Here is an 18,966-nt window from a genome sequence, read left to right on the forward strand (position 1 = left end):
GGAGTGGTCGAACACCCTATGCGACCGATTTCGAATTCACGCCAAATCCGATTTGTCACGATTACCTGCACTTTAGTTGCACGACGTAAGAACTGAAAAACTGTACGAACAACTGGGCCAGTGCGATATTCAGTCCCAGCGTTGAAATTCAAAACAACCGTCTGCTCTGTTCAGAGTTCAATATAAAAATCAGCAGTTAAACGATACCCTCGCGATCGATGTTCAATCGCGATAAAAAACGCACAAAACCGTCTGTTCGCGTCACCAACGTTCGCATCGACGTTCCGCGACTCGCGAATCGAACTATTATCTCGCGCAGTTTAAACCGCCCATCGTAGACTCGATTCAAACCCAATTACAGCCGAGCAATTCATCATGGCGGTGGAGAAAATATCGCGACCTTTCCACGCGCTGAAAGCTGTTGGTAACGCGGCCAAGAAAATCGTTCAATATCCCGCAAGTAAAAAGCTATCGATCAACGTTGCGCAACACGTGCCCCGACGAACGACGGTGGCCGGCACCGGAAGCGAGCCGGAACCGTAATGAATCACTCGCGAGCGATTCACCCTCGCGTGCGCTCGCGGAATTCGACGGCGATTAGCGCGAGGGAAAGCGTAAGCCAAACGCCCGCGGTACCGCGCTCGTTTTCATCCCCTCTGGACGAGTGCTAGGGCGCTTCTATGCGCGAAAATTTTCAAAAGAGTCCCTTTAGCAACCGGTCGATCGACAAAAAAAGTTCTCGGACGTTTGGCGCACGGTTCTATACATAGTCCAGGACGGATTTGCTGTTCGTGTGAAGAGACTGGCGCTTAAAACAGGGAAATAAAAATCGGTGTACGTAGGTTGATAGACGTACAAACAGACAGATAGACAAACAGGTAGAGACAGAGAGCGAGAAATAGAAGAAAGAGGGTGAGAGAGAGAGAGAAAGAGAGAGAGAGAGAGAGGGTGTGAGTGAGAGAGAACGAAAGAAGGGAGCGCAGAGCGAAAATAAAAGACAGGGAGCGGAAGGGAAGAATAAATTTACCCTTCGTTTCGTGCACGATACTCCAAATAGAATAGAAGCAACGAAACGTGTAATAAAAATCCGCGGAATGTAAACGCATGAAATTACATTTTCCAATTTCGTTTCAATTCCAGCCCCGTGGTGTGCCGGGCCGCTTAAAAACGATTCGCGCGTTTAACAAGAGCGTGATTACTTTTCGTTGCGTCAAGATTAAACCCGAAGATGCGTTAACGTTTAAATATATATATCCCGCGGAGACGCGAGATATCCGATTTCGCTCGTTTTCATTTCTCCGCTAATTTTCGTACGCGCGGAGCGTCGCATCTTTTCCAATTTCCATCCTCGAGGCGCGAGAGACGCATTCGGATCCGGTGAAACGAAGGAGTAGAGACGGAGAGAGCGTAGAGAAAGTGAAACGGAAACGAAAGAAACGAGGCTCGAAGAGGGGGTGGCGGTGGGCGGTGTGGGTTCTGGAGTAGAGATTCGAAAGAAACTATGTGAGCTGTTCGCAGCTAATACGACGAAGTAGCCATACCTGAACGACAGAACGTAACAGAAATGGTGAACAGAACGTATAACTGAGAACGGAGATACGTAAAGGAAAACGGGGGTGGGGCGAGCCGCAAAAGAAAATGAACGCTAAGATATACAACTAGAGTCGTGCCAGTTGGGAGAGAGTAGCATGGAGGGCCAATATGCTAAGTTTTGTTCAACATGGACAACTTACATTTCCTTTTCTTTTCTCTTTCGTCAGCGGGTCTATACTCTCTTTTAGTCTCATTTTCGTAGCCAAACAATTTCGTTTGAGGAGATCGGAGGGAGGCAGGGGGTTGTGGCGGTGATGGCGGTGGTTCGATGAAGATAATGGTCAGGGGTGGGAAGCGGTGAAGGAGGCAGAAACACAGTTGCTGGCTGATATACACACGAAACTTTCCGGGGTCGCAGAGAGATAAGTACGAGTGTCGATGAGGTGAAGAGACGTCGCCGGAAATGTAATGTAACAGAGTTCCAGAGAAACAGAGATAAAAAACAGAGAAAGAAAGAGAAAGAGAGAGAGAGAGAGAAAGAGAAAGAGAAAGAGAAAGAGAAAGAAGTGCCTTGCTAGGCTTCTTGGAGCCTCGTAGAAAAGAACAGAAACACAAAATAGTTCGTGTGTGCCTGTGTGTAGAAGGAGCAACAGGGGTAAAATTCTAACCAGGTGAAACGTAAAGCAAAATGAGAGGGAGGGTGGCGAAGATCGCGCGTCTGCTCCAACCACTCGCACCTCCGCTGGTAAATGATACGCACGTGTGTCCGTAAATCTGTGCGTAAACGCGTGAATTAATTAATCGCGCAAATCTGATCGATTTTATTATACTGTTAACGTTGCCTCGGTTGCACAGCATTCGTACACGTCCGCACGTGCGTACGTACGCGCATCAACTACCCTCCTTTATTTAACACGTTCGCGACAGCTCGCGCTCCTAGCGTGTTCGATCTTAGCACACAAGCTGTACCTGCGTCACGATCGTGTTAATCGACCAGACGTTTCGTCCATTCGAACGAGGCGACGACACGAGGTTAACGAAGGCGATAAAAGTATCCGCAAATCAGACGAGGCGCGAATATATTCGACTGCTTTCTCTCTCTCTCTCTCTCTCTAGAATCGTACGAAACGATCCACGGAGTATTCTAAATTCACTCGAGGAGGTGAAAATATTTGCAAACACCTCGAGAATAGAGAGATCGTGAAATATTCAGCCGGGACAGCGTTTCTCATCGGGCAAGGAGGGTAGTGTGCACGTTCGACGAAGGAAAGAAAAAACCAAGCGAAGGAAAGATCGAATGCCACATAGCCACCATGCGTAACCGCAGCTCGAGCCATCGAGCAAGAATTTCTCTCCTATGTTCTTCGTTTCTCCTTCGAGTTTTATTTTCTGCTCTATACTTTACATCCGGTTACACAGATTCGGGGATGATTCACGGGGTTTCACGCGTCGAGCTTGTTTTTAGCTATGCCTCGACCGCTTGCGACGTTGCTGACTACCAGCTAATTAGGATTAAAATGCGTGTGGCTCTGTACTGTTGTGATCCTCGAGAGCGAGAAGTATTTGCGAATATGCGTGTGCATGTACGGTCGCTCGCGTTAATATTCAGGCAATGGCACAATTTTCGTATCTGACTCTTCGCCTATTGAATAAATACATATTTCGAATGAGGGACATTTTTTATACTTCGATATATACTGTACACTCCACTGCGACGCGGCGTGACACGTTTCTGTCGCTGGCTAATATGTATTTACTCGAAAGAAAAATAGAAACCGCACCATCGTCCGCGTATTAATTCAAGCGACCGTATGTGAGAGTTCGTCGGGTGTGTGATCAAACACGTCGAGAACTCGGGTCGAGAAACGGAATCGAGTAAAACGGTGGGAACGTATAAGCGGAAGAAAGGAGAAAAGAACGGCGACGACGCAACTCGCCCCAACTGACACTCTCGTGTTCCGTTCTCTTTTCGTAGGCGTCGTAACGCGTCGTAACGCGCGACTAAAGGGATCTTTTCGAATCCTTCGAGGCAGGACGGCTCTCTCTCTCTTTTGCCACGGGAAGGCAGACGGGGAAAGCGGTGTTGTAAACGTTCGTTCTCTCTCGCGAAGCTTTCAAGGGAGATGAATTTTCATTTCTTTTTTTTTCCTTTTTTCTTTTTCTTTTTTTTTTTTTTTTTTTGTTGCTTTTTTCCTTTGTCGTATTATCTGCAACAGGCTGCGTACGCTCGAGGACGCGCGCTACTGTCGGCCGACTTTCTTCTCCGTCGGCGTGATAACAAAAAACGATCCTCGAGCGGTGCGCGGCTCGAAAGGCGGCGATGATTCGCGGTTGTTCGCGCGCGTGCTACTCTTTCACGCGACGCTCGCTTTTACTCTACTTTCTACGGTTACACAGAGAACCCAACGGTGCACGGGCGCAGAGATTTCCTTAACGTTTATCTAGATCGATTGTCGTGCTGCGCTCCTCTCGAAACAGCGTGTAGACTCGTCGTGTGCGCGCGGCGAAGGGATACGCTCGCGTTTGATCGAGGGAAGCGCGCTCGATCGAACGCGATCGCGCTCGAAGCATCTGCGTACGACAGCCGGCAGCGGTGAAACGGAAATGGAAGTTTATCGCCGCGAACGAGAAAAAGATCCCGGCGAACTTCTAAGCTGCGTGTGCACGCTCGTGCGAACGGCTGTTTCAGAGGAGTCTCGTTGCAGATAACTCGGTCAATTAACGGATATATTCATTGTAGCTATTTGTACAAGATCGCACGAAACGGTGTCACGGTTAAGTAGAATGAGGAATTTTAAGTAGAATTAACAGAAATTGAGGGGGACATAGAGATACAACAGCTTATAAAAATGTCCACTGACACGTTTCGTTAATGTATCGTCAGAAAATCGAAAAGAACTCAAGTATAAATATTCCGAAAGAAATTACTTCAATCTGTAGATCGATCGACGCGTTTCATTCGTTCGCATGAAAGTTTGAAAAGGTAAAAAACTCGGGGAATGATGAAACGTCACATTCGCTATTAATTTCTATTCGAAACGGCTCGCGATTCGTAATTAACGCTACACTTTTAAATCCGGGAGTGGAATTGACGTCATCATTTGCCGCCTCGAGTAGGCGCACCTGGAACGGTTTATAACGAAACCCTTTCGCTAAATGGAAATAACGTGGTTACGTGTATAAAGCGCGGCCGGACTAAATATAAAATTTTATCCCATTCAGCCGGGGCTGATTTCAATTGACGTCAGAGAGCGAACGCGCATCCTCGATGGCCGACGTCAATTCCATAAGTACTCGGGAATCGTGGAAAATCGCCGTTTAATTGACGCTGGCCATTCGCGTCCGGCGCGTCGCGAGGGCGTGTGGCCCGTCTTGCTTCTGCTAAAATCGTCGACTTCGATCGAATCGACGGATCGTTACAAAATTCACGTCAACTGAGGGTGGGGGTAAAAATAATGCGACTATCAATGAAAAGCGATCGATAGAAGAAAAATGTTTCGCTGGACGCGTGGCCATCGAAAGCGCGCGTGCACTCGAGGGCGTTATTGGAAATTTTCAATAAAAAAAAAAGAAAAAAGAACACAAAAAACACGGAATAGAATTTCATTTACTCAAACTCCATTTACTGGGATATTTATTCAATGTCCCCGATTCACAGAACTTCGACTGAGCTGTTATTATCAGAACTACCGGGCGAGTGCCACTCCAATTATTATGAACGCTTACGATTTTGCTTGCGTTAGTGAACGAAAGGTTGGGTAAATGTATGCTCGAATCCAGTTATCGGAACGCTAACTTCAGCTGTTTGAACAAATAATTACGGACAGAGCGGAGAGAAATCGGTGAACGTCTACTTACGTAAACGATCCGGCGATCGCGCCCGTTTTAAATCAAATTCAGAAGTAAACGACTAACAGATGGATAAACGATTCGATAGACGAACACGTTTCCGTTCAACGTTTCACTTGAGAGGGAGAGAGGGTCTACGTCTGTTAAAGGTAATTTCTTTCTTGAAAAATGCAGAGCGCACTTAGGTACCCGCGCTTACGCTTCGACAGCGGGAGGCCATACCAGGTCGGGAATTATTTATTTTCAACGGGCTTTGCGTGTCGCGGACGAAACAAACCAACGGAATGCTAATTTCACGGCTATCGAAGCAATCTCTAAAAGCATTGACACGAGTTATCAACAATCTGTCTTTCCCTCTGAACCGATACTACCCTTGCGCGTGACACCTACGAAATTGTATCGTTCGTACCACCTACGTGGTGTCTAATACATTAACATTATAGTAGAGCTCTAAAATCCATTGGTTTCCAAACACTTTTTACCGATAAATGTAATTAGAATAATTCTTACGAGAAACACCGAGACACGAAAGGGTTTTTATCTAATTAGAAGAGGAATCCTCTACCGGTTTTGGTCCTGTGTCATATTTACTCGTAATCTTACGTTAATTTCGCGACAATCTACGTACACCTACGAAGGCGTCTACGAATTAAAAGCCGAGCACGGTGAAGATCAGAAATTTCTCTCGCCTCGCGATACAATCGTCAACTGTCTCGTCATCCCCCGCGAAGCTGACTCGAAGTTTAGCAGAAACGAGAAACGCGGTTCCCGGTGCTTTCTTTTCGCATCGCGGATGCATTTCAAACTGAACTTTCCCCTTGATCGCAATAAAACTTCCAGTTTCGCCCTTAACGCGAACTTCTCGCGAAGAATTCCGCGGATTTCGCGGATCTCTTAAGCACCCCGGCTAGCAACCGGATGGGCGCGTTCGCGCAACACTCTCTCGGCGTTCCTCGGCCGAATTATCGGGACCAGATGCCTTCCGCTTCGTGATTCGTGGACCGTTCGTTCGAGAGCGACGCGATCTCCTACTCGTCTCGTGTCGTTCGTCGAAGCGACAGAAACGAAAAGAACAAGGAAAAAGACTAACGACGGAGAACGAAAAACGTGTGTGTGTGTGTGTATATATATATACAAAACTGTGTCGCAGTTCTAATGTCGGGGGAAGCGAACTCCCTTTACTCTTCCCGTTGAGAAGATCACTCGTCGATGCTCACTCTCGTCTAGCTTCTCAGTCCAACAACGATCTTATTCAATATGCGTGTATACGACGTACATCTATTGTCAGAGACCCTGTATAATTATTTACAGATCCACCCATAGAGAGAGACACATTTAATTAATTACGATGTACACATGTAGCGTGCTCGATCAAAGAACATGTATCAAGTTACACAAAGAAAGTGATAGGACAGTCGTTATCAAGCAAGCCGACAGTTGGCCCGGTTCATGGTTTCACAAAGATGCATGGATATGATGTCCTCGACTACATCGGTAAAGCCACCCCTGGGCTCCGTACAAGAAACCATATTCTCTCTCTCTCGTCCGTGGTTCTTTCATTATTATTATTATTATTATTATTATTATTACCAAGTGACGCATGTATCGTCGGACGGGGCAACAAAGCGTACGGATTAACCGCTACAGCAGCGTCGATCGAAACGACTCGAAAGTTATGAGGGGAACGTCACGATTTCAGTTCCATTTATATCTACGCCTACGTTCTCCTAAATCCGTTGCGAAAACCGGCACGTGTTCGGCTGCGCTCGCTGCCAGCGATTTTTCCAGCGGACAGAATGTGGAAGATACGTCTATTAAACGAAATGCGAACCGAAAATATAATATTTCTGCAGTTACGTCGATCGAACTCTGCTCGGTGGTCATTTGAACTCTAATCGCTGATTAAAATGGCCCTTCGTCGGAGGAATCGGTGTCGTCTTCGCGTTAGAAACGTATAAACTGGATGGTCGATATATTTGGACGATTTTTGGCTTGTCAGCTCGTTTTTTGGAGACGTTGGAATTTTTTCGATATAGTTCATCGCCACGGATAGGACGACGATTAAATAGATGATATGTTGCTTTGGACAATTTTGGGATCAGCTTGATATGTAGTTTGTAAAAGTTTGCAACGTAACTCGGTTGAATTCACTGTCGTTCTGCTCCTAAAAACGATTCGACGTGTTACACAATACGGAGCGTGTAATGTCATGCATTATTCAGTGGCGATATAAAAGTACGTTTCACGCACCATTAAATGGGGCACATACGTGTCTGTCCGTTTAAATATTTACATTTACTTTACATTGCATTTATGGAAACGTCCAATCTCGCGTTCCGCGCGCAATTGAAATGAAATTCACGTAATTCAACGAAGAGTACAAAATCAAATCACGTTAAACCTTTCTCTTCCTCCTTTTTTTTTTTTCTAATTTTCATTATTTCTTAAGAGCACGAGAAATATTGTTCTTCTTCTTTTTCTTTTAATTACAGGCTGTAGTTCGTTCCCGTTGAAATATATAAAATTCGTATAAAATTTGGTCTCTGTCGTTATCTACAGTTGGCTGATGCGCATCCCGTTTACGTCGTACGTGGAAATTTCGTGGTAACTGAAAAAAATCGTGGTCATTCTTGTCGGGGCCAAAAAGAACGCGCTGCCTTCATCCCCTCGTGTCCCCGTCGTTACACGGCTTCATTACGAAAGTACCACACGCGTCGTCGGTTCCCTACCGTTCTGATAGACCAACCGTGTAGAATCCGTACTAATTCGACGCGTCGGAAACCACCGGAAATAGACTTGCGTACCTCGATACCGGCACGATCTTCCACCAAAACAGAGTTCGAGGACGCAAACGGCAAAACCGTACAAATTTCCAACGACGCTACGAGAACGCTTCAAAAATTCAAGAAATCAAAAGTGTTCCCTGGGCTCACGGGAAAAATTGAATTCCTGCGAATTCGTGGGGCCGAGCCGTGAAGGGAAAAAATGTCGAGACCCTCGCGGTGTGAAAAATGAGAAAAAAAGGCGGAGGAGAAGGGAGCAGGAAGGATGTATATCCCGGTTCGATCGTTCGTGATATCCACCGTTCTATCCGCGGACGAATCGCCGGAGAACGGCTCGCATCCTCGTCTCCCGTTCGTATCGAAGTGCATCCGGATGCTATTTACATGGAACGCGGCGTTTTACAGTCTGGCAGATCGCCACGGCCGCTTCCTGTTCCTGGGCGCGGTGGTTGCGCGGTTTGCGAACGGGCAAAGTGGCTCGGTGCTCGCATCGGATACGGATTACGAGATGTACGTAATACAGATACCCGAAAGACCGAGAGAGGCGGTGATCACTTCCGGTTTCTAAAGGTGTACGTGGAGGGGGGCGGGGTGGTGCTGTTGCGCTTCACTTTCCGCTACACTAACGGAACTCGGTCTAATCGAGGTTTGTTTCTCCCGTGTTAGTTAAATGCGTATATGCGTGTACATTGCGTGGAAATGAGAGAATAGAGAGACGAAAAAAAATAATATATAGTAACAAGTTGAAAGAGAGACGGTCACGTGTAGGTGTCAATTTATGAACTCGTTATACCGGCGTCTTTGGCAGTTTCCTGCGCGTCGGTGATGAGGGCGTTTTTTCGGTTTCCCCTTCTGAAAAATATTTCAGACACGTCGTGAAAAACAGGCGATGGACAGATACATGTTATACAGAGTGTCGTGTCTTTACGTATCCCTTAAACTCGATCCACTGGCGAATCGACGATTCGTTCGAACATCGAGGAAACACGTTATCGCGTGACGTTCACGGTGCGAATCATTTCCGCTGCGAACCCAGAAAATACAAAAAATATTTCGAGTTCCAAATGTTCGTTTCAACACTCTGTATCTTCGAACGTTCAAGTCGTCCTTCCTTTTCCATCTCTCGGGATGATCTCGTCGGAAGAGGCGAGAAGGGGGAAAGGGACGAATGGGGTAAAAAGAGAGGAAGAACGAAATGAACGCACTGTTTTAAACGAGAGCTACCACCGACCCAGCGCGAACGATCAACTTGTTCCCCGTTCTTTTGAACGGTCGAACCGCGTTTCTGTCCGTCGCGCGCGACTGACGGGCTCCTCGTTTCGTGCGGGCTTATCGATTTTAAAGCCGACGATGCACTCCGTCGACACTCGTCGCATCTGCCGATCGATCTTTTCTCGAACCAGCTGGCACGTGTACGCGACGAGCTCGACGGTGACTCGCGACACGATTCTCGTTTCTCGTACTCACCCATCAGCAGTCCCAGATTTCCTGGTACCTTTCCAGACGACGGGACCGGGGCTAAGTCCTCCGGTAAGTCCCCGCTGCGTTTCGAGTGGGCGAACGGCAGAACAGATTGCAAATTCGAAATGCTAGTTTCCAGACTCTATTGCGATCGACTATCTGTTTTTCATCGACGTTTTTCTCAGCTACGTGTACAATACTTACGTGTCTGCGGCGTGTTCGACTACCAGCTCGACGATATCGTCGGTCCTCTCGGTTATCTGGGCGACTTCCTCGAAACTTCTGTCCACTAAAGACACTCCGCCCCATTCCAGCACCTAGGAAGAGAGAGCAGTGTCATTCCAGTTTGGTACGAGTTCATCGTCGATGTTCATGGCTCGCGAAACGAGACGTTCGCGAATTTCGTAATGGCGAGGGTTGGTCAGTGATACTCGAATCGCGGGAAGAGAATTACTTCGATGCTTCCATTATTTACCGCATAATTGTGCCTGTTAAACTGCAAAGGAGTCAAGACTTTGTCTTTGTAGTTGTCGAGAGAAATAATCCGTTTCACTTCGAACAAGTTCAGAGTTGACGCGAGAAATATTCAACGCAAGATATCAATCCTTTGCAAAGCGATTCTCCATCGACGAATCTATTAACGAATCCACGTTCCATTGTTCGATACGGATCCACTGGTGAGCGAATAATTTCCCAGGTAAATCGATGCTGTCTGATAAAAATTCCAAGCGAGTCACCGAACTTTTGCAAGTGTTGATATTAAAACGTTTCTTATTTCCTCCTGCCTCTCTCTCTCTTCTGGGGCTGATGGAGAATGCTACTCAGATTAAGAAATAAACCGTCGGGACGGTAACTGGAGGCGCGCGTATGATTTATGCCCGGGAAGCTGAATAAACGAGGTTCGCCGTACGAAAAGTGGAGGATAATTTGTTTCTCGGTGGGCAGACGCGGACTTAATCGCGGAATTATGTGGAGGTTTCCCTCCTCTGTTCGACGACCGTTCACGCGTAGCCGTGACAAAAACTGATCGCATCTGTTGAATGCGAACTTCCGCCGTCGGGTCCCGGCTGTTTTAATTACTTTAATAAATCACCCAGCTTGAATAGGAATAAGCCGCGAAACTTTCGAGAATTCATTGCTCGGATCCTTCGTTCGGCTCGCTGGAAATCTTCGCCGGTTTTCATTCAAAGGGGAAAAATTTGCAATTATTTCGTCGAAACCCTTCCGCGGCGCGAAGAGGGTAACTCGTTTCCGGTTTAATTAAAATTTACAGCGACCTTCTACTTGATAACGTCGTCTCGTTGTTCGACTTGACTTCGTTGCGAGATTTGTCGTGAAAAATGTTCGCTTTCCTGCAGGCTTGAGAAACAATCGCTCGGCCCAGATATTTCAAAGGGCGTTCGTACAGAATCGATCGAGGGAACGTTAGATTCTATTCTAAATACCGTTCGTTCGCGTTTCAATTTGAAGTGATTCGAATGAAAAAATCAAATAGCAATTTGGAGTTGATGCGAGATATTGACTGACCCGTTCGCGTAGCTTGTAATTAATTAACAAGTGGGCGATCCTTCGTGAATGAGAACAGTCTAGAACAGTCTATCGAGTATCAGCGTAGCTTTCTTTAACGATTGCGGGGGAAGAAATAAATTTGCGAAACGCGTAGGGGAGGGAAAACGAGTTTACGGGTTGTTCGTGACGGCGCGGAAGAAGGATAACCACCCTTGAAACATTCATTATCCGTGTTTCATTCAATTCAGTTGCACAGCTGTTAAAAAAACTGGAATTGAATCGAGGATAATATAATTCGATAGCTTGCGAACAGAATTAAGTTATAAAATTGAGTTCGCCAGAATTTTACACGTGGATGGGCGAGAACCAATTTAATTGGTTTTAGAATGCTTCTCTTCTGTTATCAAGTAAAAATATAAGCATGGAATATTAAAAAAAAAATAAATAAATATCGTTTCGTAAAATATTTTTCTTTGAAACGAAACAGTGGATGCTCCGTTATTTTCTAAACGCTGTGCGCTGTAAAGAATGGAAAAGCGACCGATAATTTCTTTAAACGGAACCTCGTCATTCATAAAACGAACGACGCGAGATCCGCAACGGGTACCATTGAACCGAGCTGGGTTCTGTTTCCGTAACACGCTCGCGGATTTACTTGCACGGTGTAAAATTAAACGACCATATGTCAATGAGTTCGTACGATTCCGCGCGATACAGCTTCGCACTCGACGTTCACGATCGCGGCACGTTTACGTACTGCGCAGCTGTCGATAACTTAATTAAAATCACAGCTGGGTAGAATGGTTGTCGATACTCGCACGCATTAACCGCTTACAATAACGTTACCCGTTCAAACAGCGGACACGCGTTCCCAGGATATCCTCTTTATTTCCACCGGAATTCAGAACGGCCGCTGGACATTTTTCCACGCCAGCCAAAACTTGCCGCCGCCGCCAAACTTTTTACTTACAACTTATTGTGTCACACGCTTCGAAACTCGTTAGTGTCCACTACACAGCCGTCTCTGTTCTCTTTTTACCTTCTTTTCTTGTACTTTTTCTCTTTTTCAGTATTCAGTCTTCGTGAAGAATTAAAACAACGAGAATCTTAAGTAAATACCATTAAACATCGCTTTCTGAAAGGAAGTGGCACGAAAGTATTTTCTAACAGCGACTGACTCACGATGGTCACGTCGATGCTCGATGATAGCAAGACGATCAAACGTAAGGTAATTTTGCGTACGTTTAATTATGCAAGTTTTGATGGGAGGATATAGAAAAACGTTGGAGGTTTTCGTACCTTGTCGCCGCGTTGTATGCCAACTTTTGCCGCCGGTCCATCTGGCACGGTCCACATCACGTATGCAAAAGTCCGGCCATCAGCCCCTGTTTTACCGCCAACTACTCTCAGCCCAAAACCAGCAGCTGTAAAAAGGACGGTGAAAATTTAACGAGGTTATCGATATATACCCCTGCTCCGTTCTAGTTCCGACTGTTCCACGGAAATTTTAACGATCGACGGTGAAACGGTGAATCACGATTCCCTCCGAGTACCCCGTTTCTTGTCGAAGCGAACGAGGAGTAGCGATTAATTTCGAGCCGAAAATATACCTCCCGTTGTATCACGGTTCGGCTGAAAATGTAGCCGGGCGGTTCGTTAACAATTTCGCGTATGCACGCGCATTGAAATATTCTAAAATAGTTTCAGAGTTAAATTGTTCCACGGAACGCTCGTTCGCGAACATCCATCCGCGCAATATTGACGCTGTATCGACTCGTAGAAAACGCTACGCCTCGAAAGTTAGGTACAAAGGCATTCCCCTGTTTCGGAGAACTTGCTCGATATTAATCGGTTCCCGTATGCATATTGGAATACGTATTTATGCTTGCATGGAATTTCGATCTCGAGCTTGGGTCCAAGTAAAATGGAGCTGATAGACTCTGGCATTATTAATCGTATTAACCCTTCGTCTCGTAACACGATCCTCTGTAAAAGATGCAGAGTAAGAGAAAAGTTGAAAAGGTGCTTCGATATTTTTATCACCGTCCAGAATAAGGATTAGAATTTCTCGCGCAAAGTTTAATCGCACGGTTTCTTTCGGTTCTCAGACGCGTAAAATTGAACGCCACCGAAACGCGCAATTTCAGCGTAACTACCGCCATTTTTAGCCGTTGAAAATATTATAAGCATAGTCGGAAACTAATTTTTGGCCCGGCGACGGTACTCGTGGAGGAGGCAAATTGCCTGGCTAAGAACGTTTATAGGGGATACGTATAAACCGTGAAAGTTGCGACGCTTAGACGTACATTATCGACGTAAAAATTTCATCGTGCCCCATAGTCGCGGAATAATAAATACCATAATATCGAGCAAAGTTGAAAAAGCTCGCCTGGAAAAGTTGACCTTTATGTTTGCAGATTGCCGTCCGCCGCGGCGGCACCGGAAACTGCTCGACGGAGTTTCAAATTTCAGAGTAACCGAGAGAGGGCACGAGCTTTTGTACGAAATTGTAAATTAAACGAGCATTCGTAACTGCGACGCGTGGCTGGTCGGTCGATCGCGAAGACATCTTTATTACTCGACACCAGGCAAACCGTGAATTTATTCCTCTCCCACGCGATTACCCTCTGCACAATCACCATTCGAGGATTGCTTCCGGTCCTCGCGCGATCGCTCGAATTAACGACGCTTCGACGTCGTACATCGTAGAGCGTGAACGATTCAGAGCGCGTGCGAATGGATGTGCGTGGACGACAGAATGTTTAGTAGGCAATAAATAAAGTGACTGCATGCGATTGGGTTTGGAAGGTCGAGGTTGCGAAAGAAGAGTGTTTGGAACCGCGCGACAGGACCTGGCGACAGGATCGTCTGGGAGTGATGAAGATGGTGTTGACGTGACCACGGACGTTTGAAGAATGGATGTATAAGGAATGCATAAGGAACAGGGTGAATCTGAGGAGTGATAGCTGTGCGATCAGAGTATTTAGCGAGTAGTGACAGAAGAAAGATCGAAGAGTATTCAGCGTACAGCAAGCAAGTTAGAGTAAAGCGTCTAGTACCAATAACGAAGATTCGTTTCTTCTCTGCACATCCAAATTGAGATCTTCTTCTAATTTCGAGAGCTCGTTCGAAATTATGAAATTCGTTCCTACAATATTAACGCCCAAACCTCGCTCGGTTCAGGCAAGTTACTCGAAGTATCGCGCGACTTCAATTCGAGTTCACGTCGACGAAGAATTATCGAAGGCAACCTGGTCCCGGGCGCGCTGAAACCGGCGTTGTTTTTTCGTCGTCTGGTACGCGAGCTGATGAATCGTGCACGATGCATGAAATTGTGCCTCATCTATAAACCCCGTGCAGGATCCGTGCACCGCGTCACCTGTGTTTCCGCGGCAATATGCGACGCGTACAGCTTTCCCGTGTTCTACAAAAGCTCGTGCCGGCCGCTGCGTCACTCCGCGTCCAATGACGGCCGTACGTTGAAAGATTGGTATCCCCCGGCCATTATTCACGTACATGAAGTATGAATATTGATGAGTTCGGAAAAAATGGCTTAGCGCGGCGTTACGATCGGTTCCCTGATAATTTATATCGTAGACGATACGCGGAATTTTTTATTCGCCGATCAAATCCCTCGGACACCGATTCGAGGCAGTCTCCTTTTTTTTACGCGGATCGGAAACTGTGCTCGCAACGCGTTCGTCGCGTACTATTTGTTTTTTACCGTGCAATGAAAATTCGCTTCTGGTTAATATTCTTAAGCGTTAAATACCCCGCGCACATACTTTTATCTCAGTTGAAATATTTTCCGTTCAAGTTTAATCAATGGTTGTCTTAACTCTGTAAAAAGTAAGGGATAAACTTCCGTGCTTTAGAAGGTAAAACTTTAATGCACTAGTTAAGGTTTAATTGGAAAATATTCGATGACCCACGGGGATGAAAAAGAACTGTTAAACCCTCGATCGCGGAATTCTTGACGGTAATAAAAATAGAGAGCAACAGGATTGGTATTTCAATAACGGGAACTTGAAAATCGAAAAATTCTATAACCTCCCGTCGAATATTCGGTGGTTCGCGCCCAAATATAGAGTTTTATCGCGGTTACGGAAAAAATTCTTGCGAGTAGCATAAAAAATATATTGCTCTCCAATTTACCCGATGGAATTTTACACCCTCTTAGAGTATTACCAATTCCTACAGAAATGTCCTACAGAAATAAACAAACTCTTCAACGTGAAAACTCGAAAACGCTGTCACTTGTCAGAGAAGACCAAGTAAAAGCATGGAATTAATTTCATCCCTCAAAGATCAATCAGCACGAATCTAGACAAGGACAGGGGCGACCGCGTTATCCCATGGAATGCCGGATTTTATGGCAACCAAGGAGATTAGTTCTAGCCCAGAGAATGCAAACGACAAACAATGAATATTTCCTCCTGATGGGTGTCCGTGTAACGAAGTAAGCGCGCGATTAACGCCGTGTTAATTTCACAGGACGGCTAACGCGCGACGACTGATGAACTTTCCTAGCCTCGCGTATATAGCAACAGGTACCGACGAGATACGCTCGCGTATAGTAAATCGTAAGATTAACGAAACCGTGGCTGGTCCCAAGAAACGGGACCAGGCTGATCAGCGTCATTAATCTTCGAGTATCATTTCAGAGCAAGGTTTGCAGTCGGATAAGGGGATGAAAAGTGGCGCCGGAGTAAACGAAATTCTCGATGACTCGAAAATATTTTACCCTCTATCTCGATCAGCATAGCTGGTAATAGAAATCTATTATCGATCCAGTTTTTGCCTACGAAATCTCCCCTCCGGCTGTCTAATTCACGCTCGACCACGAATCACTTCGCGTTGCTGGTGAATACAACGATCGCGAGACTCTCGCGGGTGCTGTAATAATTCTGGTGGCGAAACGGGGCGAGGCGAGAGAAACATGGCTGTAATTCCGGGCCAAGAACAGAGAGCGGAAAGATCGAAGGTTCGTTGCTCGCGACGAGAGAGCGGATCGGACAGAATTTTGATGGGCGTGGACGTGGAAACGCCAATCAAGAGCCGTCATTCAGGCTTAATTAACAAGCCGGGAACAAGCAGGCCTACGATAAGGCCTGGAGCCGCGGGCTTGTTCTGGTAATGACGTTGCAGCGCAATTATCTGATCGGGCGTTCCTCCGTGGGATTTTCGATAAATACTACCACCAGCGCCAGGGTCCATCTTGTTAACGCCCGTCCATGGAAGCCGGCCAGCCACCCGCGTACGTGATCCACGAAAATTTCCCTCCCAGATTCCCCGGCAAATCGAATTTCCATCGGGCTTTCTCCCGAGCGATCGCATTAATCCGTCGAACGTAGCGTGCCCGGCCCGTTCTTGGACAGCGTGCCCATCCAATGGCACCGTGAGATGGTACCTCGGACTCGTACGACGCGATCGAGTCCAACGGAAGCGCTCGACTTCGAATTACGACCCTCTATTCGTCTTTGTTCGTTTTCTACGCTTCACGGGTGTTCGCGAGCCGAAATATTAAATACGCTCTTTGAAAACTGTGAAGCGAAATGTTGAAAGGCACCATTGAAAATTCTTTCGAGGTGTTCCAGAGATTGGCATCGCAGCTTACGCGCTAAGAAAACAATTCAATTTCACGTTTTATTTAAATTCTTTTTAATATGTGCGATGGCATAAAACGTGCAACTATCGAGGGCTTAATAACTTGGGAACTTTTTCAATAAAAATACCAGTCTTTTATAGTTGAGGCGGTTTTATGGAAGCGCACCTTACCAAATGACGCGAGAGTCACCCCATCTGAAGTTACGACTGAAATCTGCAAATATAGTTCCGCCTGGCTGAAGGATTCTTAAACCCGAGGTCTGAAGCGAGTCAGTTTATCATCATTACGGGCGTTCTTTCGTTTCCTACGACCGCCTACTGCACCCTTTTACGAGCCCCTGGCTCTCTTTACCAGTTCGAGAGATTCAACTTTCGCTGCGAATCGAGTTATAATCGTATCCACCGTTCAGGCTATCATTTAGATGCGCGGATAAGAAACGAGAATAGCCTGGGATCATTACATTTCCCCATCGCGAGGCTGGACTGTCCCAGAAAAATGGCTGGCCAGTCTCGATCGCTCTGTTCCGCGTGCACGAAACGTTGTAAAATTGAACAATCGCGAAAGTTCGAGCGTCTTCCTTCGAAAGAATAGGAAGTGCAATCGATAACACTTTAATTCTTGCATTACTCTTGCTCGGAAAGTTCGTACGGTATCGTTCCTCACCGCGGGATATAAATGGAAAATGTATAAGGCAGAGAGAAACGGGTGTACGCAAAGGGAAATAAGGCGTATTTAAGCGAGATATTGCAGCTGGGAATAGCTTTGTGTATAACCATCTACAAAGCGCAATATGTTAAATTTAATATCCTCGGGATGAATTTATACAATTTCCTGCCACTGTGTATTCTCATTCGGTTATACGATTTAATCGGCGTTGATATACTCGCGTGCACGTCTGCGCCGTTTGTTTCTTATCATTGAGAAATAATTGCTTTTTAAATAGCCGTCGTCGATGCGAAATTCTATGGAGCTGTCGGCGTTGACGAATCCTTCCTCCGAAACGTGCGGGGAAAATGAGAAAAACCGACGCGATAAACGCAAAATTGCGTTCGATGACTGGAAAATCGATAAGGTTATTAATTTGTGGTATCGAGCATTGTCTAGTATAAGCTTCGCTAAAATTCCATTACAATAGAGCCCGGCACGCATCGCTGTTCCCATTAAAATGAATTTTAATAGGCGCGAACCGACGCGATTAATTAACGCGCTCGTACGACACGCGCGATATTCTCGTCCGAATTGTTCGCGCGATTCATTGGCTTACGCACGTCCGTCGATACACTCGACGTCCAGACGCGATTTTCATTTATCCACGGACTATTACCCCCGGCTCATTCATTTCGCAGCTCCGTCCTACATTTATCCTGCGCTCCTCCTCGGCCTCGATCCGCTCCCGCAGCCAATTTGCCGCGCGCGACTTTAGAGCCGCGAAAAGTGAGCCATCCGAAAGCTCAACGGGTAATTAAACGTCACACGCACGCCCCGCGCTGGAGCCGAGCAATTGTTTTCATTGCCGTCGCTCTTTATGACGGCGTTTTATCTGGTTTATCCGGCTGGCTGGCCACGTCCACACCTATCTTCGAATATCTCACTGCGAATCGATCACTCGGCACCGCGTCAATTTCAGCTCACGTAAAGACTTCGATTCGAATTCGAACTCGCGAGCATTTGTCTCGAGAAAACTCTACGTATACTTACTTCTGTGCCCTTTGTCCAAAGCTGGATCTCTTCTCAATTTCAGCCTCCTCTTCGCGTTCACCCATGGAGCTGCAGCGAACAGAATGCAAACAATCATTCCTTCAATCCTGGTGAATTCGACTTACTTAAATTATCGTGAAATATAAACGAGATATAGCAAATGGTTGCGTTTAGCGAAACGAATTTCATCCATTTCCATTTTTCTACCGAAATCCCGTCATATTGAGATATTATTAGCAAGTTTTCGTTCGCCAGTCATCTTCGAGGGGCAAAGGCTTCGAAGATGAAGTGAACGATACGCGACGGAGCACGGGAAAAAATGTCCCTCTCACAAAGAGACCGAAATGGTAACAAAAGGAAAATCTTCGAAGGGTGGAAGAGGGTTTCGCCGGCTTTCTTTTTTATAATGCAAACGCGTGACTTCCGCTCGATGTAGCGTAAAGGCGATTTCGTTTATATCCCCAATTCCACTCCCGGTCGATGCTCATCCTTGCAGAAAGTGAGTCACTGTCTACCAGGCTCCCT

At 46.2% G+C, this 18,966-nt stretch overlaps 1 protein-coding gene across 7 annotated transcripts in view; it reads right to left on the reverse strand.

Annotated features, from left to right (window-relative positions):
* Positions 1-18,966, reverse strand: part of Fife (regulating synaptic membrane exocytosis protein fife) — a 108,339-nt gene that overhangs the window by 13,607 nt on the left and 75,766 nt on the right. For all 7 annotated transcript variants that reach the window (XR_013101862.1, XR_013101863.1, XM_076895671.1 and 4 more), the window contains exons 11-15: positions 18,442-18,510; positions 12,435-12,559; positions 9,831-9,943; positions 9,633-9,706; positions 8,959-9,017 (exon numbers count right to left, since the gene is read on the reverse strand). Coding sequence is in view for 5 of the 7 variants with exons in the window: in XM_076895671.1 (XP_076751786.1) it covers positions 8,959-9,017; positions 9,633-9,706; positions 9,831-9,943; positions 12,435-12,559; positions 18,442-18,510 (440 nt within the window). In the remaining 2 variants the exon portion in view is untranslated. The remainder of the gene's footprint in view (positions 1-8,958; positions 9,018-9,632; positions 9,707-9,830; positions 9,944-12,434; positions 12,560-18,441; positions 18,511-18,966) is intronic.

Source organism: Xylocopa sonorina, chromosome 5 (genome assembly GCF_050948175.1).
Source record: "Xylocopa sonorina isolate GNS202 chromosome 5, iyXylSono1_principal, whole genome shotgun sequence".
NCBI lineage: Eukaryota > Metazoa > Arthropoda > Insecta > Hymenoptera > Apidae > Xylocopa > Xylocopa sonorina.